This window comes from Strix uralensis, chromosome 12, assembly GCF_047716275.1.
Source record: "Strix uralensis isolate ZFMK-TIS-50842 chromosome 12, bStrUra1, whole genome shotgun sequence".
Classification (NCBI taxonomy): Eukaryota; Metazoa; Chordata; class Aves; order Strigiformes; family Strigidae; genus Strix; species Strix uralensis.
This window is the reverse complement of record NC_133983.1, coordinates 10,087,674-10,114,722: the sequence shown is the minus strand read 5'-3', so window position 1 is coordinate 10,114,722 and position 27,049 is coordinate 10,087,674. Positions and strand designations below refer to the sequence as shown.

Here is a 27,049-nt window from a genome sequence, read left to right as displayed (position 1 = left end):
CTTTACAACTGTGAAATGTTCCTCTCTATTTTCCACAATATGGTGAAAGCAGGAGCGAAAAACCAATTTGTGACCATTCACCCTGCAGGACAGAGTCTTTAGATTATTTCACAACCATAAATTCGACTTTAAAGTATTTCTTGCCCTATACGAAGTCATATTTTAGTGCAAGTTGCAAAATCTTTTCCCATACAGAAGGTATCTTGGGAGAAAAGCAAGTATCAATTTTAGTCTTGAAAATAACTTTATTGTCCGCGATGCTCGCCCTCCACAGTACCGCAGACAGACCCGAAGGCTGAACAGGGCGCTTGAGGCCAGGCCGAAGGAGCGGGCGGGAACTGCTGGCAACGGCGGCGCCTCGGGCTGAAAGGGCCCTACACGGACACCGAGCCCGACTGCCGGCTCCTCGCAGCGCAACTCCAGCCGCGAAAGTCTCTCCCTCCCCACCAAGAGCCGAGAAAGCTTCTATCAAACACGCAGCTCTTCCAGAGCACCCTCCAAGAAGGGAGACCGAGACCGAGCGGCCCCTGAGGGCCGGCGCAGGTGCCTCACGGGCGCACCGCGGCGCCTGAGGCTAATCGCCCCCACCGGGCCCCGGCAGCCTTGACACGCAACCAGGAGCGCACCTCGGCGACCGGCGCTCCTAACACCGGCAGCGATATCCCCACGGCAGCACCCCGCCGGCTGCGCGACCGCCCGCCCGCCCTCCTCCAGACCTACGCCTGTAGCGACGGCGGCCCCGCTCCCGCCCCCGGCGCGCTCACCGCCTCGCAGCACGAACAGGTCCGTCTGCTTGTCCGAATTGAAGTCGCCGAAGGCCGCGAGGGTCCCGTAAGCCTCCGCCCCGAAGAGCTGGGCGGTGACGTTGTGCAGAGCCCCGCCGGGCCCCACCAGGGCCAGCAGCAGGCACAGCCCGAGCCCGCGGCGGCAGCCCCCCATCCTGCAGCGGCGCGGCCCAGCTCCCCGCCGCGGCCGCCCCCGCCCGCATCACTTACGGCAGCGCAGGGGTGTGCCCGGCACAACAGCCGGCTCGCTTCCGGGACTGACCCGGCGGCTTTGCGACAACGGCGCGACGGCCTGCGCGACTCTCTTTACGGCTGGTGTGGGTAAGCAGGCAGAGATCGCCGCCCTGCTCGTCCGCCGCGGCGCCGGTGGGCCGAGGGCAGCTGTCCGGGCCGGAGCGGAGGATTGGGGCCTCACCGGGATGGCGGCAGCGGCGGCAGCAGCGGCCCCTGGGGCGGCCCATATGGCTGATGTGAGCTGGAAGATGCTGGAGCTGCGGGCTCGCACTAAACGTTCAGGTCTGACCTCTTGGCTTGCCCGAGAGGAGCTCTGGGGCTCCCCCTCCTCGCCAGCGCCTCTCCCCCCTGTCACTAACTGCCCCGCTCTTCTCTCCTTCCCTTCTCTTTGCCCCGCCACCCCCTCGAGCTCCTGCCCGGCGTCGTCCCTGCGGCTCTTTCTCCCCCCCCGCCCCGCAGCTTGGCGTGTCGCTGGCCGCCGGCCCCGCCGCGGCCCTCCCCGGCCGCTCCCGCCCCGCCGCGGCCCCTCCGCGCGGGCTCGGGGGCTCCTCCCGCGCCAGGCCGCCCGGCGGGAACGGCGGGAGTCCTGCCGCGGCAGCTGCCGAGGGCAGGCCGGGGCTCTGCTGGCGCAGGGCCCGGGCGGGGTGCCCTCCCAGGGGTGTCCTTGGCGAGGCACTTCCAGATGACTTACAGGTGTCGTTTGACAGCGGGGCTGTAAAGGTACCTGCTCGTGCTAGTATTGCTGCAGTTTTATAAAGCTGTCGAACAGACGAATTATTTTAAAATTGCAGGCGCTTATACAAAAGTACCAGCTTTCGCCAGGTTTCCCTTGGATAATTTTTTTTAACGTGAGAATTTCTTGTCCTGCACTGCGTGGCAGCTGCATTCTGGCCTAAGTGAAAGGGTGATGTTTATCGAGTTGGCTTGAATTTCCAAAGTTCAAAAACCCCAATTTTAAAATTATTTTTTAAAAAAATAAAGTACAGTCTTAGTAGGGATTTGACTCTAATGTTGTTCTAATGGAAACGGTTTTCCAAATGATCCCTGTGGTGTTTATTTATGTCATACGTGCTTGTAAAACTCGGTCATTATTTCCTTGTTCGCATATTTGATTGGATCTATTGTGGTAATGACTGATCAGACATTGTGATCAGTGTGAAAAGAAAACAGGGCTTTATGAGGGCTCTCATAAAGAGAATGGGTTGATTAAAGACTGGTCTGATTCATATGGCTTTAAAAATTCTACTTATGTATAGTATTAATTTGCAAAATACCATGATTAAGACTGTCCAGTAAATCGGTTGTTACTTTGTGGCCAATTTTGATTATATGGTACTGTTATCTGAAAATTGATTTCCAATTGTGGCCATAGAGCTCTACAAAATAAAGTCTGGAACCTGCATGTTTGGAGTATGTGAATTCTGAGTCACAAGACGGCATGCTAACTTTGGGATTCCCATGTGGATTCAGGCCCTGTGACTACAGAAGGCATTTGGATGTTTTAAAATGCTTTAATTTTTCTTAACTGCTGCTGCCTTCTACTTTTTTGTTAAATATATATGAAAGTGTCTTCTGTGACGATGACAGATTTACTGTAGTTCACCTCCTCCTTTTCCTGCTCATGGAGGTTTTGTCATTTATATAGTAACTGAAGACATTTATTTACTCAAGAAATAAAGATTTTAGTTGAAATACTTTTCTGATAGAAGAGTTGATTTAAAAAATCAAATTTTATATATAATCTTTCAGGTAACATTAGCATCTAAAAATGAAAATCATGTTCTTATCAAATTTACTCCTGCGTCTTTGTAAGTATGTTGAAATTTGTATGACTTCAGAGCTTTTACACTTCCTTTCTGTCACTGTCAGAGACATGGTTGGTATAGTTACTGAAAGTGGCTGAAACTCCCCCGTACTGTTGTGAATTGGCTGAGGTCTGTACTCGAGAGTCCCAGTTGACAAACAGTACTGTTTGTTTTGGGGTTTTTTTAGTATGATGCTTGGAGTAAGATACAGTAAACATGGAGTACAGACACATGAAATGCATGAATGATTCATGTTTTATATCCGACAGCAAAGTATCATTTAAGGCCCTATTCTGTAGGAGGTAATCCATATCTTCATGTTTATGTACATTAAATTGTGAATTACATTTTTGCCAGTAAAACCAAATTTTATTGAGAATTTTTTCTTTCCCTTCCTTGAGCAATAAAATACCGTTTCATTCATTGCATGTGATAATTAACAGTTAAAGGCGGATTATAAAGATACTCAGTTGTTGGCCAGTCTGCAACCCCTGAAATTTTGGTTACTTTAAAAAACATAAACTTCTTTAAAGATTTGGGAAAACTTTTCATCATAGTTGCAAACAGTATTGTCTTACTTAACATTCCAAACTGGAAGATGTTCTATTTCAAATAACAGAGATATTCAGTACCATAAGCAATACATATGACTGCAAGAAACATCCTAGTGTAAATTCCACATGGAATAAAAGCAGGACTATGCATAAGCAGAATTTTAGCTCCATGTGCTTAATATTACTTAACACTTTTATATGCACTAGTTAAATCAGTAGTTTTATTTAATTTGAAATATATCAAATAGGTTTTATTTGTCACCTTTTGACATTAGTAGCAAATTTCGTATTGAATAACAAAGCTACTGTCTCATGTCCAAAAGATGGACTTTGTGTGGCCTGTCATTTTAGTTAGATGAGTTTTATGGAAGTAAAAGCAAAATAAAACCAATTTTTCAGGTAGAAGAGGGAAACATAAAATGTAGTGAAACTTTACTACCCTTTGTGCTGTGCACTCTGTCATGTTAATAACTCCACTAACATTGCTTTCACTTAATTTAATGCTGGTTGCCTTTAACACTTACTAAACAGTTTTGAAAATTACTGTAGCTTAGCCTGAGACGTTTGTGATTAGCTGCACCAATTTGAAATGGCCAGTTTGGATGATGACAGAACCTCCTCTGCGCATGCTTTTTTAAAATTTGGTAAGTGTGCAGTTCTGTGTTTTGTTTTTGTTTGTGGCTTTAACTCAACAAAAAATAATGGTGTGTTTTATGTTTCATGCAGTGTTTTGTGCTAGCAGATTTTTAGCACTGTACAGTAGAACATAAAAATTGGAGCTCAATCAGGGAAAATGTCTGAAAATTGGAATCTACTTAGATTGAAATCTACTGTTCAGATCTTCCTATTTTGTTTGTGTTTTATTGTTCTTGTAAGTATCTCTCAGCGTAACAATCTCTGAACTGAAATTTCTCTTTCAAGATGATGATCATGTGAAAGATGCACTAAGAATTGTATTTAGAATTAACTCCTAAAAACCCTAGTGCGACTGATTTAGATGAAAGAAGTAAAATTTCTAATAAGTCAGTCATTGTTCCAAAGCTTGACTTTTGGAAATTAAGTAGAAGCAAAAGAAAAGTCCCATGGCACAACTTCTCTTTAGGTACAACAGAAGCTAGAATATATGAAGTTGTCAAGACCGTTACTGATTTAGTTCAATATATTTTGACAAGAGTTTGACTGGAAAAATATGTCCATATGTGAAGCTAGCTGATCTGGGGAAAGCCATATAGGACTCTTGTTTAGTCTGTGTTTAAACACAGAAGCCTACAAGTGCTAGTGAGAGTAAGCAGGTAGGGGGATTTCAGCCATCTCTTGACACAGCTGAGTCACTTGAACCTGCCCTGCCTGTGGCGTTTCTGTTTTGCCTCTCTTAATGCTAAAGGACATGTCAAGTGTTGATGTTGTGGTAAAAAAAAATACTCCTTCCTAATTATTAGATTGATATTTGATGATGTTGTGATGCAGAATAAACATTTTTTAGTTTTAAGAGCTATTGTTTTGAGTCCTCAGAGAAATGACAACAACTGCCTTGAATATCCTGAATGGTTTCCTGCCTTGCCTGTAGCATTTACAAGGCTTGTGTGGCAGAATTTGGAATTCTGGTGTGTTTTGGTTCTGTGAAGCTCCTGTGTACTGGCACGATGGTCAGTGTTTTATTTCTGGTGTTCAGTAACTTCTGTGTGTTGTTAGTTACTGTAAATCCTGAAATCCGTAATTTCCATTAAGTATAATATACTGTATAGAAAGATCACTTCAGGTGACTAAGAAATAGAGAAAGGACAAAATAAAATAGTACATTTTTTTCTTTTTCCATGAAATTCTAATTGAATTATATGCACAGTCTAACATGATTTTTCTTCATAAATGATAGGTGGAAAGTTTTGTCACTTTAAACTATTTAAATAAACCTATTATAAGATTTTACTCATTTTTATCTGTGTTGTTATCATCACTCTACCTAGGTTCATCACTTTTTACCTGTTGTTTACTCCTAATGTTTATTCAGATAGAGGAATACCTTAATGCCCTTTTCTTCTTCCTCCCCCAGCTCCTCTCCTGGGGTTTCATTACTATGTTTTTGTTGAATTGTAGAACAGTTCAGTTTGGAAGGGATGTTAGGAGGTCATCTACTCCAGCCTCTTGCTCAAAGCATGCTATGAGATCATAGTTTCCTCCTGTACATAGTGATTAAAAATCCCCAGCAGCAATAGCACAGTTGGTACGTGTTAAGTTCATGGAGTCAGAGTTCAGATATTTACATGTGGGAAGTGAATTTTCCTTCAGGTGGAAGTGCTTCTGAAAATTATTTTCTGATACCACCTTGCTCAACTACATGGGTTTGGACTTAAAAGCAGATATATTTCATGGCAGACAACTATCAGAATAAACTGTATTGTACAACAGTATTTCCCTCCAGTACTGTATTAAGTCCGAGCTCAGGAGAGATTGCAGGAGAAGTCTCGAGGGAAAAGAAATGTGAAGTTGGGAGGATATGATTTGTTTGTATGATATAATTTCTTAAACTTTGCTGTATGAAGAAATGAAATCGTCTTTGGTCCCAATGACTTCTGTAGCGTGAAGATGTTATTGCCCATACTAATATTGGGTAGTGACAGTTACTGTGGTCTGAGATCCAGAACTTGTTCATGTCTCAAGTGTTGGATTACATCTAGAACTACGGTCGCATTCAAGGACTGCAGTCAGTTTTTATTCTCATCAAATCTAGAAAGAAATCTGGTATTCTCAACTTTTTTTTGTTTGGTCTGTTCTGATTTAATTATGCAAGTAAACATTTTCTTTTATTCTCCTGGCATGTGAAATGTTGGAAATAAAATTACTGCCATGTTGCTTTCAATTGTTTGTGGTTAAACTTCAGGGAGGTGTGTGTTTGGTTCTGTGATTTTTTTTTTTATTTTTTTTTTTTTAAATTCCGTACTTTCAAAAATTTACATAATCAGTCCTTGTGAAATATGCAAATCTTTATCCATAGAGTAGGTCCAGAATTCCATTCTGGTGTCTGTTTTTCTTTAGAATCTGCAATTGCTGCCATCTTCAAGGATGTGTGGGTGTTCAAAGCTTCTGTATCTACAAATTTGGAGCAGGCTTTCAAAATGTTGACCCTAGCTTTCAAATCTAAACATCTAGGCAGTTTATAGCTCTTCTCTGAAGATTAACTAATGCTAATCTCAAGTATAACTGGAATAAAAATGAAGTGGATGGGAAAGTACTTTTAACATCAGGATGACATAATAGTCTCAGCCTCCAGAGGTTGTATATACATAAGTATTTACACTGCTAATAGCTTACTTAGAGAACTTCCCTTAATTTCTTTCAGTTTTGTATTCTGCATAGAAGAGATAATTAAATTTTAAATTTTTCCTGGAATTGTTGTACATTTGAGTCTCATCTGCTGGATAATGTTTTCTTACAGTTTCCATGTCTTAGCTAAGTCAGATATATCTTGTCTATTACTTTAGTTCTGCACTAGTAATTGATGTCTCTGGTACCAGTTATTGGGCTGTTTCAGATTTCTTCTGTCTCTAATAATTTGAAAGGAAATTAATACACTTTTTAGTAATTCTTCAACTTGAAGAATGGTGAAATCGTATTACTCTGGAACCTCTAAGTGGTAGGAAGTGAAAGGGCATTAATTTTCATTCAAAATATGGATATACTATATTTAGTCAGTGCAGTATTTGAAGACAAACAGGGTTTTAATTGGACTTGTGCTAAAGATTTTCAGTGTTCTTTTATCAGACATTAAATATATTAATGCAGGAAGCAACACTTCAGTTTCCTATCTGTGTGGGTTTTTTAGTGGTTTTTGAAGTAGTTACTGGCTTGCAGCAATCCACTTCTGATGTAAGGAAATAATGGGCGTACTTCATTCTTTGTGGTAGAAAATCTGAACTACCATGTACCCTATTTAATTTTTGTATAGGGTTGTTACACTGGTATACAGCTGAAGAAATACTAAATCAACAAAATGTTTTTTGATATTCCTTCCTAGCATATCTACTTATTTACCTAAAATAAAGCTCACACTTTATGGTTACAATGAAATGAGATATTTATGGAAAATAGTATTTGAAATTAATGTACTCATTCTGTTTCTTCTGAATGCTAACGTTCAAATTGAGAACTCAAGGGTACTATTGGCATATGTCATTCTTTTATGTGTAAGTGTTGCAGTCTTGCTGCTGTCATTTTTTCCAGTTTGAAAACCTATTTTAAATATGTAGTTGAAAACAGCTTTCTATGGTAGGTTTTTGTCTTGCTGGAATGAACTATTAAATAGATTTTGGAAAAGAGTATAGATGGGGTTTTTTTTAGCTATCCTAAAAATATCTTCTGCTGGGTTGTGGTCTCACTACAGAACCACACAGAAGGAGCAGCTAGTTTCCTGTTTGTCCTATCTGTTTCTTGCTTCCGATTAGATTGTGATACTAATGAAACATAATTTACCACAGGATTTCTCCAGAATGCTGCAGACACCCAAACAAAACATAAACTATATAGATGCTAATTAGGAATTAATGAAGAGTATGTGGAAAACTTTGATTTTGAGTGTTCCTTTAAATAAGTTCTCCTACTAGTAGCAGGAGTGATTTTAAGGAATACTTTCAAGGCGTGAAACTTTACTTTTTGTCAATTTTCTTGAACTTTTAATTCATTTCACTTTTTTGTTTCATCAACATTCTACTCTGGCTGTTTTAATTTATTTCTGCTAGTAAAGTTTCAAACATCTAAAAGAATATAGTTTGTAGATGGTGGTGCTTTGACGTTCTCATGCTCTTTGTTCTATTCAGTTGTCTTTCTGCACAAAGTTGAAATCTTTGAATGCTCTGAAATAGAAGAATATGTTTTTTGTTCATGAAAACTTTATTTTGTTTCTCTGTTGGCCACAGAGGGTCACAGATTGTCTGGTAAGTATGTAAATTAGAACAATTTTATTTTAGAAACTTTTGACTTGTGTGTTTAAGTGTGTGTGTGTGCTTGTGAATACTCAACTGTTTTTCATGGTGCAGTACTGGTGTTAACAGTCTGCAAGGGATAGATATTCTGAACCTATTTCACACACAAATGACAATGTACTATTTGTGTGACAGTTAACAAATCTAAGAGTGAGAGTCTTTAATTTGCCTTTGAAAAATCTATCAAGTGAGTATTTCTCATAAATTTGCTATTTTTATGCAATAAGTGACTTGCTGAAGATTTTTTCTTAGGCATCTTCTCTCCTACTTTCACTGGATTACCTTATAAAATTACAGTTACTGCAGGCCACTGTATTGTGTGCTTTTGCAGTATAACTGAATTAATGGTATAACGGTATAAATTACGAATCTTCTCACGGACAGGGATTCCTAGGCAAAAAGAAGTAGAAAAATAAAATTGATTTAAATTGGTTCAGAATGTTGATTTTTAAACAGAAGATACAACAGGTGTCATATATTACAAGTTTTTCTTTTCCATTACAGAACAGCTTCACTTCTTTTAGCTTTGTTTTTATAGGCAACTCAAATAAAGCGTGCGCTCTGTGCTTCCCTCTCAGGCCCTTTCGCCACATGTATGTGTTGTAACTTAACCTCTCCCAGTGAGGAAAGGAAAGGCTGTAGGGGAAGCTGGGATGTGTTGGTAAATGTCACCAGAGGATCGATGCACAACAGACCCACAGGAGTCTGCTCAAGGAGGGGTGGATTTCTTTTAACTACTACGATTGCAAAGCAAAAGTAATCCTAATTTGGGGGGTGAGGTTTGAGTACTTGAGGGTCAAGAAACTTTTTCCAGTCTCCCCACCAAAGGACTCGATTAATAAAGCTTCTGTCATCACTCCACACATTCATTTTGCTTGGATGAGAGTCCTGTATGTGGACAATCTCCTGTCTAATGCTTGGATATGTGCTGGGAGTGCGAAAGAGGCAACTTGAATAGCAGCACTCTGCTGCATCCTGCCAGAACTGCTTGGCTGGTTGGGCTTCCCTGGCAATTAATTTCTCTGAGCTTTTCAGAAGGACAGCATGCAGTCCGGAAAGGGGAAATTCTCATTCTTCCTGTTATCAAATGGCTCTGTGGGAGATCTTGCCATCCAGAACACTGAATAAAGCCAAAGTGACTTATGAGAGGCGAGCAGTATGTTACTCTTAAATTAGAAGTTGGAAATGGTTTACCCCAGTAATTTTTAAGAAATTGTGTCTTTCTGATAGGTAGCTCATTTCAGCTATCAGGAAAATGGACTTTTCAGGTGAAAATAGGGAAGCAGTCAATATGTAGGACACTGAGAAGGAAAGATGTGGATTTGATACCATTGTATTTCTCTGGAATATAGGTAATTTGGGGGCTTTATCTGTTGGATAGATTGTTTAAGCTTTGGTAGTATGAGAGAACAAGCTAACCCTTTCTTTGGTTCAAGACAGGAAATCAGCTAGGTTTATTTGGTGTGGGTGAAAACCAGGTTGGGATAGGTAAAACATTAATAGAGTGGTATGTGTTCGCCATCTTAGAAGGCAGGTAGGGAAGTAATAGATTTGGGTTACTTTTGTCCCTCTTCTGTTTTTCTACATATCTTTAGGAATTCTTTCTGTAGCAAACTTCTAAGAAAATGTTCCTAGAAAATTCTTAACACTTAATAGGCTGTCTTCAATAATTAAACTATACATTTCTGTAGCATTTGCTGTAGCTGAATATCTACAAGGCATGGGAGATCCAGGTGGAGGTCTTGTTTGTGTGGACAGGTACTGTAGAAACAATGTATATAGAAATCTAATCTTTGAGATTATATAAATTACAATTTCTTTTGTTTGAATTGAAATTCGATAAATTGTGCTTTTGTGTAACAAACATGAAAAAAATCACATTAGAGTATTTTTTGGAATGGTAGAACTATGAAACTAATTCTGATCTTGATTTTGTTTTTTCTCTTTTCTTTAGGTTCAATTTATGAGCCACTTAAAAGTATTAACCTTCTAAAACCAGAGGGGGAAAGTCTGTGGGATAAATTAGATCATTATTATAGAATTGGTAAGTTAATAATTGTTCTTACCATGAAAGATTTTCAGTGTAACTTACTAAAATATTTACAGTTATGGTTATCACAGTAATTAGCTTTGCCTTAAAATAGTATCTGCAGTCTTTAATAAGGACTTTTATTTTCTGAGAGGTGAAGGATTCTGTCATTACAATTCCTCATAAAATTCTTGTCATGATGTAATGCATGTATTTGGATATTTCATACATTGTTTGAAAAAATCACGACCTGTAGATAGTGTTCAAAATTATCATCTGCATTTGTCAAATAGTAGAATAGATTCTGAGTTGCACCTGGTGGTCTTGGATGGGGAGGAGTAAAGGTAATCTGCTGACAGTTTTTGCTGCTTGAACTAAACCAGATATGAATTAGCATTGATATTTACATGTTAAACATAACTGCTACATTATTGCTACTTGAGGATAGTTTCCGAAATTTCTGCTAAGAGTTTGAAAGGCGCAAAAACTGGAGGGCTGAATTACACTTCTTGCTGAAAGTGAAAATGTATATTGGAAATTGAGTCCAGCTCTAAGACTGAATTCAGAATTATTTTGGATAAAGCAGTAGCTTAGTATTGTGGCACTAGCCAGATACAGCTAAGGAAACATTTAAATGGAAAAAAAGCTTTCTTGTAGTACTTAGAACAGTTTGACAGGTGATCACTAGGAAGTTAATTTTTGTTACTAACGGTGCCATATTTGATATATTTGTGCTGAAATTTTGTTAGCTAACATTTTAAGCCAACTTTAGTGAGGTTTTTTTAGTGTTTTCTTTTTAGTGTCTCTTCTTAGTGTTTTCTTTTTAAGCCAAAAACATACACGTTGAAGAAGCAAGGGTTTATTTTGATTTTTTCATGTTTTGGTGGGCTTGTGTTATAATAAAGAACTGCTTGTATTCTAAAATCAGTTTTTTTGATGGCTGTGAAATTGACTGTTTAATATTTAAGCTTTATTCAGGCAAGGGTATAGAATAGTGAACAATTTTTCCATCATTTTAAAAATGTGGGATGAGACTCGCTTCATTCGAATCACTTTGAAGTGAAACCTTGTGAGTTGTGCCTAGTCTATCCATAGATGCATTGCTTTTTGTAGACACACTGCTTTTATCTTTCTTACAGAGGAGATGACTGTTCAATTTGCTTTTAACGCTTGGCAGCAGCAAATCTGTGGTGGTTCTTGCTATTTATTTGTTGGGCACTTATGTTGCAAGCAGTCTGCTGCCTCAGTAAAAATTTACTCTTGAATTTATATTTCATTTTAGAATAATCTATATTGACTTTTTCAGGTAGCATTTTATCCAAGTTCTTGTTATAAGGTATAAGTCACTGAAGAATATAATGCAAAAAGTCGTAAACCCCTGTGATTTTCATCTAAAATACTTAATTTCTAATACATAGACAATAAAGAGGCCTTTTTAAATTGGTGCTTGATACCATTCTGGAAAATAAATGCTTTCTTGTAACAGACAGGTTATTCTTAGAAGGGTCATATTCAAGGGCATTAAGCCCAGTTTCAATATTGTAGCGCACCTGTTATACGGTTTCAGGAAAACAATTCACAAAATGTGAAATGTTAAAATACTGTTGTGGTTTAACCCCAGCCAACAATTAAGCACCACACAGCAGCTTGCTCACTCCCCCCCACCCCCAGTGGGATGAGGGAGAGAATTGGTGGGGGAAAAAAAAAAAGGTAAAACTTGTGGGTTGAGATAAAGACAGTTTAATGGGACAGAAAAGGAAGCACAAGTAATAATAATTAGAGAAGATACAAAACAAGTGTTGCACAATACAATTGCTCACCACCTACTGATGGATGCCCAGCCAATCCCCAAGGCGCAGTCCCCCCCGGACAACTCCCCCCTGGTTTATGTACTGGACTACTGTACATATATCATATGGTATGGAGTACCCCTTTGGCTCCTTTGGGTCAGCTGTCCTTGCTGTGGCCTGTCCCAGCATCTTGTGCACTCCCAGCCTCTGCTGGTAGGGCAGTACGAAAAGCTGAAACAGTCCTTGACTTAGTATAAACGCTGCTTAGCAGCAACGTCAGTGTGTTATCAACGTTATTCTCATCCTAAATCCAAAACACAACACTATACCAGCTACTAGGAAGAAAATTAACTTTATTCCAGCCAAAAACAGGACACGTACAAAAAGAATGAAAGTAATATTTTGTATTTTTTCTAATTCAGTTTTGACAACTTGAAAATTCCTGTTTTGTTCTATTTTCACGTCAAGGTACTGAGTTAAATAATTGTAGTCATCCTTTCTCATTGCTTACTCATTCCTTTCCCTTTTTTTAAAAATATTGATACAATCATCTAGTGTAATTTAAAAATTTAATTTTCATGAATGTAGAGTTCTGCAGAGTTTTAACAATTTAAATTGAGGGGGGGGCAGTTGATGTACTGCAGCCCCCCCCCCCCCCCCTTTTTTTTTTTTCTTTTTCCATGAAAGGGAAATTACTGGGTTGCATTGTAGAGATTGTGTACAGAGTGGGTTGTACTAGAACAGAGCCATATAAGTAGTTTTGAATATTGATTTTTTTTAAAAAAAAGGTCTATTTTGACTGAAAAAAAAGAGTGTAACAATTTTTTGTGTGTGTGTCTCTACTTACTTTTCTTTCTCTTTTGTTTTATGTTGTGCATGCTCTAACAGATTGTTCACATCTTGATTTATTCCTGAAAATCTATGTGGAAACTCAAAGAAACATAAGTATCATTAATACCATTTTTCCTTTTTTCCTTTTTCTAGTTAAGTCAACGTTGCTGCTTTATCAAAGCCCCACCACAGGTCTGTTTCCTACAAAGACATATGGGGATAACCGAAAGGCAAAAATACATGACAGTCTGTACTGTGCTGCATGTGCCTGGGCATTAGCCCTTGCTTACAGGTGAATAACTTCTAAACTCAACATCCTTGTCATGTTACATTCTTTCTCTTATGCAGTTCCGCAGGAATGAAGCTTTATCAAAATTGGTTTTGTAAACCCATAGAGATGGTACATGTTTCCAAATCTCAATAAAAATATTTATGTAGCTACTAGGTTAAAAAATGTAACTCTACTTTTGGTAAGTAAAAATGTTTTCATATAATTTAATTGGTACCATTATTCTGAAACAGAGGCGTTAATGCATGCTATTAAAAATAAAGGTTATTGTGATAAACTACTCAAGGAGTACTGCTCACTTTAAACATAGTAGGAGAATTCGGAGCAGAAGCAGGCTTGTTGCAGGTAGTAACAGTCCAGGTACTCACAGGAGGCAGAATCCTTGAATGCTGAGAAATGTATATTTGTGAAATAATAGTGACTATCTTCCTTGCTAGGTATGAAGGCAGGGCAGTCTCAGTTGTTAGCTCTTCTTTCCTGTTTTTCTATCTCTGCTGTTGACTCATTAGAGCAGTAGGTTAGAAATTGGTGTGGTGGAGTATGACCTTAAGAACTATGGGAGAGTTACCTTCCATAATTTATTAATAATTCCCTCTCCTTTAGGTCAAATAACTATGGAAATTGCTTTCTGAAGTTTAGTATTCCTTGATTCCAACCTTCCTACCCCAGCCACCCAGGAAAACACAGACAGGAGTGATGATAGCTCAAATGCAGTATTTTTAAGAAAGAAGATGGTGTGCAGATACTGAATAATTTACTTTTTTTAGTAATCAACTTCTTGTACTGAGGTAGTGATCACGTTCTTGGACAAAATTCTAGTATATTTTACAGAAGGGCCAGAAATACTATGAGTAGCTACTGTTGAAGTAAAGATGATCTACTTAGCAGATAAAAAGTTTTGAGTTTCTTTTGTGTCCCCATTTATTGCTTTAGATTCTGTACCTCTGACACCAATCTGAAGAAACAGTTATTAAAATTGTTTTCTCGGAAATGTTGTTATAAACTGATACTTTTTGAAAGAGAAGATCTAGAGATCTGTGTTTACTTCTGGAGATGCTGTGCTGAGATCTAACGGGTTTCAAAATCTTGAGAAACTAGCAAAAATTATAAAGAAATTAACATTCAAAATGTGTAATTATTACTTTCATTTCTTATATTGAAATCTTTGCATCTTTCTTTTAATTCCTCTTTCTGTTGGTGAAATAAAAGCATTTGGAAACAAAAAAATAGACAAAATTTAGAAGGAATAATTAAAGGGGTAGAGGTGATTGTGTTGAATTTTCAGCAACTCGGAAGAGAGCATGGCATAATGTTGCCCAAGTTATTCAGTCTTTAATTTCCAGTATGTAGAATCAGAAGATAATACATGAAATTTGCTGCAGGTTGAAGGAAGGGCGGTGTGGCGAGATAAATAGTTTGTGTTACTTCCAGGTGTGCTCAGAACAGGGTCCTGAACTTCAGGTGCTGCACAACAAATTTTCTTTGATGGGAAAGGTTAATGATTGAAATTAAGTGAATGGCTAAACTCTGAAATGAGCCAAGATACAAGACTCATGTGGAAGGCTGTGTTATCTACCACATGCAGGTTACTGTGTTTGACTCATGCTAGTGCTGCTGTTCACTTTCATAAAAGCTACATTTCTTGAGAGCATGTTAAAAAAACAAACACTGCTGTTGTGAATAGAAGAAAAATGTAACATGAAAACTTAAGAGCTTTTACATGTGCTTCTTACTGCTCTTTGGATTTATGATAAAGTTGAGAATAAATCCTACTGCTTAAAAAATTCTTAACCTATTCATTTTGCATTATCAGATTTTAGTTCTTGTGGGATTGCTTTTTCCCCCCTTGTTTTAACTTTGTAATTGAAAGCAAGTGCATTTCTTGTATCTAAGGTTATTATTTAAATAGCATGATTTCCGGATGGGTATGATTTCTTTAAGTTATCACTACCTTCCTGATTTTCAGTGTAGGTAGCAGAACCTTGGCATAAACTACTAACATATTAAGTATGGTGGAAGAGGATATGCTTCGTTAGCAGTGTAGTTATCATCCACTTACCTGTAATCAAATTAGTAACAGTTATAAAGTGGCCTGAGAAATAGCAGTGAGCATGTGATGCTGTTTTGAACGTTTGTATTAGAGAGACGTTATTGTAAGTTACAAATATGTAAGAAAGCATTATTTTCACCCTGAAATGCTCAATCAGAAATTGAGAACTGGAAAAGGCAGAACACAGGAATGCAGTGATCAAGGTTGTTTACACACAATACATTTCTTACAGTTAAAGTAACTTGGGATTTGGCATTGTTTTTAATATATGTTTAGTAATATAGTAATTGTGACTGGTGTTTGATTTCACGGTATAAAAATACTAAGATATCTTGGAACATGTTTCTGGACATTCATAGCAGTGAACTTTCAGACTTTTGTATGCACAGCTGTAGTTTATCAACATGATCAGGAAAGTGGCTGCTTGATAATGAATGGCAGACATTTTGTAGAGTAAAAGAGAAATTGCCTTTGTGTTTTAGATCTCTCAAGGAGCACAGAGCAGTAGCTTATAATATCAGCAAGGATATTTTTTTCTTTTTAAATTTTGAAATAAGAACGTGTAAGTTGCAATGTAAACTAAAAAGCTTTTTTTTTTAAAAAAAAAAATTAAGGAAGAATGGGTAGGGCTATAAGTATGTTGATATGAGTGTGGGCACCACTATACAACAGTCCTAGTTAAATGTCTAATATTCCAAAGCACTAATGTGTCCTTTTCTTCTTTTTCCCCCCCTAATTCATTTTCAATTTGTTTTATGAGTTATCTCTCTTACCCAGGCGTATTGATGACGACAAGGGAAGGACTCATGAACTGGAGCATTCTGCTATAAAGTGTATGAGAGGAATTCTCTACTGCTACATGCGTCAGGCCGATAAGGTAAAACACCATAGTGTGAACACAGGCACTCAATTCTAAGGGATTAATTAAACTGAAAACTAACTTCTAAATATGGATGGAATTCAAGAGGGGAATGCAGTATTACTATGTGCCCAGCTAAGAACAGCTGCTTCGTTATTGTCAGGCTGCAGCACTGTTTTAGGGCATAGAAGACATGAGCATTTTGCAAAGTAAACTTGCGAAGGGCATACCTGAAACTTCCTTCTGCAGTTATTTATCCTGTTTAAATATTAGACCATTAGTAATTGGGGTTTTTTTAATGTCTTTTTAGTGTTTAAATGGAAAGATGTAGAATTTCTTTTAGCTAAGGCTGGAGAGTTTTCTTTGCACTGTTAACTTGGTTATTACATTTGCATTTGTTCCCCTTACCTAGGTGATTGTTTTGATTATTTTGCTTGTTTCTTTAGCAGCCACTTTCCAGTATTCTTTGACTTAATGATGTAAATTCAGAAGGGCAGCAACCCAAATTGAATAAGGAAACAGAGTAATTTACTTACATTATAATACAGTCGTTTTATTTAGCCTGTAATCCTCTTGTGAGTATACTCTGAATATTCCTGAATATTCAGGGCTTCTCCTTTTCAGAATTTATATATAGTGCATTAATTTTGCATAGTGGTTAGCAGTAATTCTGCAGGTAGTTAAATATCTATATTCCATGTGATTATTTTAAGTTTCATGTCATTGACTTTTAACTGTATTATTAAAAGTAATTTTCATTTTACCACATAGCTTCCATCACTTACTCTAAGCACACAAACTGAAATGTAAAGTCCATAGGCATGTAATATCAATGATAATAATAATAAGCAAATCGAGTGTATTGCCAGTTGTATTTATGCTGACATGATATTTTTTTCTCAGTTTTCTTAGTCTGTTTCTTTGTAGTCTTGTATCTTTAAATAATATTGACCTAAATTGATCTTACTACATTTGTTCTTCTCTTTGACATGCAGTGGTTTGTTTTGAGGAGGATGAGTACAGATAGGAATAATGAGCATTAAATTAACACAGATGTCACACTGCTGACATACTGGTTGTCAGTTTTTGCCTTGATTACTGTAAATGCTTCTCTCTTCCTACAGTGTAGTAGTAAACAGTCTCTGGTACCTAACAGACGTAAGTCAAACTGGACTTTATTCTGAGAGACTTTGTATGTGCTAGTCCCATGTAGAAAGAAGATGTTTTTTAATAATATGAATTACATATGCCCAATGCATGACTTGAATAGATGCTGCTGCTTGTGAAGAAAATTGCAGATGTTATATTCTATTGCTAATGAACATACGAGTCATGACCTAAAATGTATTGAATGTGTTCATGGACTAGACATAACTCTGTAAAATTGTATTCACTTTCTTGCTTCTGGGGCACATGCTATGCTATGTATGATTTGTTGGTAGAGAAGAATATCCAATGAATATAAGATCAGTGTTGAAAATGTGAAATGTGGACCAAGTACTGTCAGTTATTGTCAGAAGATTCCAAAACTGTTGGAGAGCATAGCATGACTTGAGAAATTATGGAGAAGGATCTTCTTTTGTTACCTTCATTCTTTTCTTTGTGAATTTGATTTCCTTTCTCTGTGCTATTGGCAGCTCTCTGACAGTCCAGATTGTTTTCTAAAATGGTTTTGTAAGGTAGCAGACATTTTGTGACACAAAAGGAATCAAAACTACTGTAAAACCACTATAGTTCTTATTTCACACCTTTGTTGTTAACCTCTTGTATTAGTAATTAATTTTACATTACTACAATTTTGCATTTCATCTCCATCATAAGAGATTCTGTATCATAGAGGCTCATTCTGAGGTCCAGTGATAGTGTCCACAAATAAAAAGTAATTTTAATCTGGGGTACTATTCTTCCTATCTATGATCTTTATGTTTTCTTCTTCAGCTATCAGCTTTGCCTCCTAGTATCTGTAAACATTTCACTGTACATCTGATTGTTACAAACTGTGCTCACCAAAATAAATCTTTGTTTTCTCATGTACTCTTTTATACTAGATATTCTTAGCTCTTGCATCTTTTCATTTGTTACATGAGCTACATGTGGCAATTTCTGAACACTTTTGTAGGTCTATAACCCAGAAGGCTTAAAAATTATTAATAACAATAATAATACCTTTTTTTGTTTTAAAGCCTTTATCGCATTGTCAAATGGTACAATAATAATTACTAAATTTTATGGATCATGATTCATAATAATTATTAAAACTATTGTTGCCAACAAAAGTTTTGGGCTCTTGCACTCCAATGAGAGCTTTAAACTAGGAATAGTGCGCAGGAGAGAGTGTGAGAGAGCGCAGTCAAGTGAGGAAGTGGTGGATGGGGTACGCAAGCAAAGGGCCTGGGGTGATGTGAACAGAAGGCGCATAGTATTAACTGAAGTGGAGTTGTCTCAAGAGTACGTGTGGAAATAAGGACGTACTGATGGGACAGCATTGCGCAGAAGAAAGCTCTCATACCCCTTCTGGGAAAACGGCATGCTTGGGTGCCCCTCAGAAATGCCTGGACACCAATGCATGCAACATGGGGAACAAAAAGGAGGAATTAGAAGTAATGAGTACAGCTCCAGGGCTATGATGGCACGGGATTACAGATCAAGTGACTGGAATGCTGAGATGGATGGATGCAGGCTCTTTAGGACAGGGCAGGAAGGTGTGGAGGGGAGTTGCCCCATATGTGAGAGAGTAGCTGGAATTCATGGGACTCTGCTAGGGAAACTGGGTGAGCCAGTTGAGAGCTTATGGATCAGAATTCTATATCTACATTTCAGATCTGTGAATTCGAGGTCGGGGTGGTATGCTTTGACATGCTTTCTGCTAAGATTTCACCTCCAGTAAATGAGATGGTGTTTGTCCAGAAGATGGAAGTGACTAAGCATCTGTAGCTGTCTCTTACAGATTTTTTTTTTTCCTACCAAACCCAAATAGATTAAATAGATGAGTTGAATATATGTATACTTTATGTATGAAATAGTTTCTGATGAGTTTCAGAAACTGTTGTTTTTAAGTTTTACATAGTGGTCATATCAAGAAATTGTGAATTATCTGAGTTATCTAGTAAATTTGTGGTTGCCAAACATACTGAAATTACTGACTTTGATTTTACATTTTGCCTTTAATTCACCTTTAGGTTCAGCAATTTAAGCAAGACCCCAAACCATCTGAATGTCTTCATTCTGTTTTCAGTGCAAACACTGGAGATGAGGTCTTCTCCCATAAGGAATATGGTCACCTTCAGGTAAAATATGCATGTGTGTGTAAATGAAAGTTTGAATGATTTTAAATAATGTTATTGTTGTCTCCATTCTTTCATGATGTAGCTGTCTCAGTTTGTTTAGATTTCTGTTAGATGTGTTGTACTTGATAAAATTGAGATCCCTTCTGCATCTTTTGGTGAAAAAGACTGTTTTGAAATATAACTCAGTGGTATGTTTTAGTCAGAAGGTACTGAAATATCTCTGGGATTTGTGGAGATAGATGGTTGTTTTTTTATGAAGTTGCTTCTTTTTGAGAACAACAAATGGCTGTCAATAAATAATCCTGGCCAAAAAAATGTTGAAGTCATCAGTAAAATGAAAGATTTAGTATAATCTTACATTGAATATTATATTTTTTATTAACATTTCCAACCTTATTTTCTATGTCTGAGCAATTTGCATTCATAGTTTAGATTTTAATATACACCATCAAGAGCTTTGTCTAGTTACAAATTGTTGTTCACTATTTTGTGTAGTCGTTCCTAGTCAGATTCATTGCATAATTGATTGTTTTATTGTCTTTCATAACCAAGGTGTTGATTTACTCTTTTCCTTCTCTTTACCTTCAGACCCTTTTTTGCGTTCATTACCTTGTTCTTTTGCATTCCATAACTCTGTGTACTCTTAGTTCAGAAATTGCTAGTGAAATTATTCAGAAGTGACAGTAGGTTGATAATTATTCAATTTTGTGGTGACAACATCACTTAAATAGTTTGTACAGTAAGCGTGTTGGATTCAGGAAATGTATGTTCTGAGAAAAATGACTTGTGGAATGCTAAGTTAGCATTTTGGACTCCTGTGTGAAGCTTCCTGAAAATGCACATCTTTTATCTGCAGGAGGAGACAATAATTTTGGGACCTGGGGAGCACTCTATGATAGTTCAAAGTCTTTGTTTTTTGTGGCAACTCAACCCTTCCCATAAACGTGAATACACATTCCCTTCAGTCATCAGCAAATCTCAAAACATAAAGGCTTTTCAGCTCGGTGGAGACAACAGAAAACAGTAACTGAGGTGGTTCGGTTGGGAAGAATGGAATATATTACATAGCTGGTCTGCTGTTACTGCTGTACTTGGTGCTTTTTGGATTCTGTTAAGAAACTCGAATCAGTGGTCTTTAAATCCTTTGGAATTTTTAAAATTTGGACCTTATTCTTAACCTGCTTGTGTTTCAGATGAGAAACCAAATTTTTTGTCCTAGGTGGTTTCTCTGAATTTCATATGCTAAGATTATGGTTTTATAGCTCATTGAAGCAAGTTACTGTGATAAACTTACTTTCTCTATTGAAGTTGTACAGATTCTCAATTATACTAGAATTCTGTGTAAGAAAAGCAGTTTTCTTTGATTTATTAATAAATTGACATTGTGGTGCTCATCTGTACAGCTGCTGAAGGTAATTACTGTTAATAATAAATGCTATGTACAGCTACAAAAGAAAACAGTTTTTCAAAAATATAAACATAGAATGGTTTGTGTTGGAAGGGAGCTTAAAGATCCTCTTGTTCCAACCCCCCTGCCATGGACAGGGACACCTTCCACTAGACCAGGTTGCTCAAAGCCACGTCCAGCCTCCAGGGAGGGGACAGCCACAGCCTCTCTAGGCAACCTGTTCCAGTGTCTCACCACCCTCACAGTAAAGAATTTCTTCCTTATATCTACTGTGAATTTATCCTCGTTCAGTTTAAAACTGTTATCTCTCATCCTATCCCTACACTCCCTGATCAAGAGTCCCTCCCCACCTTTCCTGTAGCCCCCTTTAAGTACTGGGAGGCCACTCTAAGGTCTCCCCGGAGCCTTCTCTTCTCCAGGCTGAACACCCCCAACTCTCTCAGCCTGTCCTCACAGGGGAGGTGCTCCAGCCCCCTGATCACCTTTGTGGCCTCCTCTGGACCCGCTCCAACAGGTCCATGTCCTTCTTATGTTGGGGGCCCCAGAGCTGGACCCAGCACTGCAGGGAGGCGTCTCACAAGAGCGGAGTAGAGGGGGAGAATCCCCTCCCTCGACCTGCTGACCTCACTTCTCTTGATGCAGCCCAGGACACGGTTGGCTTTCTGGGCTGCAAGCGCACATCGTATCTGAATGTTGTAATTATACTTCTGTCAGTCTGTAACGCTGAAATTCCAGTTTGGGATAAAGTGATTTGCTTTTTAGATGTGCTGTGTGCCATTCAGTGTGCTACTTGCCTTCCTGGTGCTCTACTTGCTTATAAATTGGCATATATGTAAATGTAAACCAGCTTGTGACTGAAGTGATTGTCTGCAGGTGAAAGCAATACGCCTAAGCAAGAACATTTTAATATCATAATTTCAAATAACTTAAAAAATGATACTGCAGCAGAAGTTTTAGAGGACAATGCTTGTTTGTGGCATTTCTTCCTATTGATTGTTTCCACATCATTACATCTAGGATATTGGTAGATTAGGATAATATTTTTAAAGAACCAAAATTGTGTTATAGTGGGACCATCTTTGTTAGTGAGTAATACCACATTTAGCTTGTTTGTTTATGTGACTCCAATAAACATAAAGTTAATTATAGTTTCCTTTCTTTTTTTAATTACTTCAGATAAATGCTTTGTCGTTATTTCTCCTCTATTTGGTTGAGATGATCTCTTCGGGGCTGCAGATTATCTACAACACAGATGAGGTACAAATCAATTCCCAATGTTAAAACACTTGCTTCATTAAGTTGTTTGGTTTTATTTCCTTGGTTTTATTTAATTGCTAACTGTAAAATAATTGTTCTGGAAATACACTGCAGGTATTCTCCACTTTTAATGGAAGTCAGAAAAGATAAATGGATTGAATGGATGGTGAAATAAATTAATAGCTAATAAAGTGTTATATATGCAAGGAGTGAATGTAACATGACATTGAAAACTTTTATAGTTCCCTGCTATTTCTGAAAGGTACAAAGTCAAGAAATAAAAGGTCTGTTAGGACGATTAACTTCTGGCTATGTTGTTGTCACTTTTCACCTTATTTCAAACTGTCAGTCAGTGCATTCTGTCCAGTGGAATTTCAATAAAATAAATAGTAAGGTTAATTTTCTGGAAAGCTGAAAGACTTTCTTCAAATACATACGAACCTATGGGTGTTGAGAAGTTTTGTTTATCTTCAATTGAAAACAAAACGATTTTATATCATTCTAAGAGATGCGAGATTTTTAACTGCTCTGTAAATAAGATAATAATAGCCACCATGGCCTTGACTTGAAGACAGATTGTGTCAGGACAACCTGCTGTCCTGCTCTAAAATGGGGTTATGTTTTGAGACAGGAACAGAAAGCACAATTTTTATTTTTATTCCAATTTTCTTAACTGGGATTTGTTTAAATATACTCTGGTCTGTTTAATAGTCACTACCGTATTGACTTAAAAAGTATAAGTGCACTTATAGTACTACCATTTTGAAAAAAGGGAGATTTTTCCAGTAATACTGTATGTGCATTGTATTTCTAAAATGAACATCTTTGTTAATGTTTTTTCTTTAGATAATGAGAAAACTAAGTGATGCAACTTGTCTTCTTTCTCATTTAGTTAGGTCATATGATAGATGTATTATTTTCTCTGAGTTGCCTTTATGTCTGTGAGGAGGCAAGTGTATATAATTATGTATTTACTCAGCTTGACTTATAATTTATATTATCCTCCAGATGTTTGCATTTAATTAGAGAATCAACAGAAAAAGTGCATGTGTATAGACTCTCCAGTCAGTGGATATTACCCACTTCAATGTCAGGATGTAGTTTTCATTGCAACCATACCCTAGAAATCTGTGGACTATGGAGATTTATACTAAGATTATTTTACCAGAGACCTGTACATTCTATTAACCCCGTATAGCTTCAACAATTGTATATATTCTCAGATCTTACTAATGCCACATAATTATGGTATTTCCAAGTTTTCCTATGTCTCTAGATAATATTTAGCATAGTGGCATTGGCAGCACTGTGGATGTGGCAATCTGCTACCCAAACATCAAATTGGGTATTTCTTTCCAGTTATATCATTGCACGATGTATTCAGTCTCTTTCCTTTCGTAGAGAGAGGGTTTTGAACCAGTGCTAGCATAGTGGAAGGTGCTGGCAGATGGCTGATATTTGGCAAGCTGTTTGCATGAGTATGTTTGTACACAGAACTCCTGGCTTTGGAGACACTCCCTGTATACCAGACTGCTTGATGTCAGGCATGGCAGCTGTCAGTGAGTTACCCTCTAGTTGCATCTGTTTGCAGTTGAAAAATTAATTTAATTGCATCTTTGCATCCATAACAAAGAGAACAGTATATGATTGTGCAAGTGAATAAATTTGAGAGCAGTTATCTACACATAAAACAGAGTAACACTAGTATTTGCAGTCATCCATGCTGCATGTGTATTCTTTATTACACCTTGCTCTCCACATGCTTGACCAGAAGGATAAATAACACAGACAATCCATAATTTCTGTAAGTGCTTTAGCATTGCCTTGGTTATAGCATTTACATGCCCATAATATGAATGATTGCTCTCTGAAGATTTTTGGTTTGCAACCAGTTATCTGCTGCCTTTTTTCTGTAAATCTGCTATTTGTAAACCCTTGGTTAGTCTCATAAAATATCTGTAGCTGAGCATTTTTTTTCTTGTGTTCTGAACATCATAAATGCTAGAAAGTCATAAGTAAGCTTATATATTTTTATGTGGTGCTTTTTGTTTCTTCACTTAGCTGATGCATCTAAAATTCAGTTAATGATTGAGATAGGAGAAGCCATACTCTTAATCACTGGGTGTTCTAGCTTCATCCAGAGAAAGTTCATTTTAATACAACCAAATGCTAAACTACAGCAATGAATAATACTGGGCATATCTAAAAAGTGGGACAGTCTGTTTCCTTGAAAGTACTAGCTATGAAAAGATTTAGTGTGCAGATAATTGTACATGAGCACCCCACAGTAAAATTTTAGCAGAGACGTATATATAGAGAGAGACCAGGAAGTATAGAATTATGTGTATCACTGGTAGACTGGTATTAGCATAAAGAACGTACCTGAAATAGTAACTTTTTAAGATTTAAAGAAAAACGGCAAGAAAAAGACAAAATAGAGGTATGTAGATAAATTAAAATGGAAGCAAATACCTTTCAGTAAAATATTTAGTTTTTATCTCATCGCTCATTAAAAAAAATAAATTCACTTGACTGTAGTAAAGTGGATCCTCCTGTACTTCCCCAATATGCTTGTGTGATAGCCATTGCAATATTCTCTTTTCCCACAGAATCCTCTAGAATAATTTGGGTGGGAGGGGATGAAATCCCTGCTTTGGTGGATGAACCACTGTAAATCTTGTGTTTGTTGTTAAATTTCCTGTAAATTCTAATCTGTGGACTCTCTGAACTGTAAAATTTATCATCAATTTAACTTTTCTACAATTGAGCAACTCAAATGTCTTTCGACAGTGTAAATGAGGAAAAAGTATCTGCTTAAATAAGTCCTCAGCTGTAGTTAAATACACCTTATATACCTTAAAATACCCTTAAATACCTTAGTATTCAGTTGAAACAAATTGATCCAAGAGATTTTAATTATAATAAATTGGTTTTATTTGTGTTTATAAAGGAGTGTGTTTGAATGTGCATAAGTACGTATTATCTGAAGCTAATATAATAAAATTTTGGCATATCAATTCTCTTAAAATGAATTAAGAAATAGCACCAAGATTTCTGTCTCCTAATCTTCTAGGATTTAATTTCTTTTGCTCTCTGATGTTGTTTTTAGGAGAAACCTTTTTTTAAAAGATCAAAATGCTACCTTTTTGGAGCTCTTCAAATATGTTTCTTGAATATGAAATCATTTTTATCCTTGGCTTTGTAGGAACTTTTGCATAAATCACATCACCTAATTTGGGACAGTTCTTAATATTTTGTGGTTAAAAACTGGGTTTAAAGAGAATATCTGAACTTGGGAACATCATTTTCAGAGTGGTGTGGGGAGAAAAGGATGGAAGGCACAAGTATGATGGCTGAGGAAAACAACTTTTTTTGAAAAGATGAACGGAAGAAAATTATGCTTTCATTTTCTTTCAGTCAGTTTCCTTCTTTCTTTTTTATTTCTTATAGGTGTCCTTCATTCAAAATCTTGTGTTTTGTGTGGAAAGAGCCTATCGGGTACCAGATTTTGGTGTCTGGGAAAGAGGAAGTAAATACAACAATGGCAGTCCAGAGCTCCATTCAAGGTAGGTGAGCAAATGTAGCTCTTTCAGTCAAAGCAAGTAAATGTGATATGAATAAAAAGAATTCATGGGGTGAGTTAAAAATAATAATGCGTTAAAATACTGTTTGAACTGAATTAAGGTTCTCTAAAGACTGACATATATTTTGGGAAAATGTGAATCCTGATTTCATCATATGCATGCTGAAATAACCGCATAGATGCTTAGCTATTTGAGTATTCAAATTCCAATAATTATGTGCAGCTGCATGCATATATTTCTGAAAATTGTGTTCAGATCAGTTCAGACTCTTGAGGCATGTGCAGTAGATTGGATTCACAAAAATGTTTAGGAATATCCTGATTTAAGATGTTGACTCATGAGTCTATATTTTCTCATCTCCACTGGGAGGAAGATGCTGGGCTGGGCTGGACACTGTGGAGGATAGCCTAGTGCACAAGTTCTTTTCCAGTTTCTTCAGATGCTACACGTAACTGGGCGTTGTGACCCCTGTCCTGTGAGACAGCTAGGAATGGTCATAACATTTTAATATTAGTGTGGTCCAGTTCAATTCAATGGAATTGCTCACATGCTGTCTATCTTGAATGACCAAATCTGTAATCTGACAACTTGATTTTTCTGGTGTTACTATTATTTTCTTCACTCTTTGACTTCTGAGATTTTATTAATCATAAAAATGACTATAGCTTGGATATCTTAGGATTTTTAAAATATCATCGATCATCATAATTATCGTGGGCTTGCAAATAATACGCTTGTGTTTTTTCCAGTCTTTGATGTTGCCAGATGAACCTGTGTTCTCATTTCAGAATGAAATAATTTTTCTTGGTTCACGTGTAGGCATGTATTTTAACCTACAGATACAATTACACATCATTGCAGCAAAGCACGTAATTTAGGTTTGTTTTTTTCAGGGCTTTTGTAGAGCTTTAGTACCAGTATGAGAACTGAAAACTCCAATTTGTTATTATATAACCTGCTTTATTAGTTTGTTGGATTTTTTTCTTCCTCCTATGTCTGTAAAATTGTCAAATGACAGACTACATGAGATACTTAGAATCATATACTTACTTCTGCATCTTGCCTTGCACAAATTCACAAAAGGAACACTGAAACTCCTGTCTTTCCTGTTATTTGCAGTGCTCTGGTTATTCAGTATGTGAATTTCCTTCAGGGAAAACTGAACATCTTTTAACCAGATGGAAATGGGCATGTATTCTTGTCTTAATCTAGACTGACATTTATAGGTTGGTTTTTCTAAGGGTGAAGTTTTATGAGATAGACTGAGCCAATCTAACAGATCATTGAGCTGGCACAAAAGGAAGTACAGAG

General features: G+C 37.4%; 2 protein-coding genes across 7 annotated transcripts in view; one reads left to right on the top strand and one right to left on the bottom strand.

Annotated features, from left to right (window-relative positions):
• ITFG1 (integrin alpha FG-GAP repeat containing 1) overlaps nt 1-1,018 on the bottom strand; it is an 85,724-nt gene extending 84,706 nt beyond the window's left edge. The window contains exon 1 of one of the 2 annotated variants that reach the window (XM_074881274.1): nt 765-1,018. In XM_074881274.1, coding sequence (XP_074737375.1) covers nt 765-939 — 175 coding nt within the window. In that variant the 5' untranslated portion in view covers nt 940-1,018. The remainder of the gene's footprint in view (nt 1-764) is intronic. The other variant, XM_074881273.1, reaches the window with a different exon arrangement.
• Nucleotides 1,019-1,085: 67 nt separating this feature from the next.
• Nucleotides 1,086-27,049, top strand: part of PHKB (phosphorylase kinase regulatory subunit beta) — an 85,991-nt gene continuing 60,027 nt past the window's right edge. Inside the window, exons 1-9 of one of the 5 annotated variants that reach the window (XM_074881269.1) lie at nt 1,122-1,301; nt 3,928-4,022; nt 8,289-8,306; nt 10,309-10,398; nt 13,158-13,296; nt 16,121-16,220; nt 19,382-19,489; nt 22,074-22,154; nt 25,605-25,720. In XM_074881269.1, coding sequence (XP_074737370.1) covers nt 3,968-4,022; nt 8,289-8,306; nt 10,309-10,398; nt 13,158-13,296; nt 16,121-16,220; nt 19,382-19,489; nt 22,074-22,154; nt 25,605-25,720 — 707 coding nt within the window. In that variant the 5' untranslated portion in view covers nt 1,122-1,301; nt 3,928-3,967. Of the gene's footprint in view, nt 1,302-3,927; nt 4,023-8,288; nt 8,307-10,308; nt 10,399-13,157; nt 13,297-16,120; nt 16,221-19,381; nt 19,490-22,073; nt 22,155-25,604; nt 25,721-27,049 lie in introns of those variants that run through there. The other 4 variants (XM_074881270.1, XM_074881268.1, XM_074881267.1 and 1 more) reach the window with 4 other exon arrangements.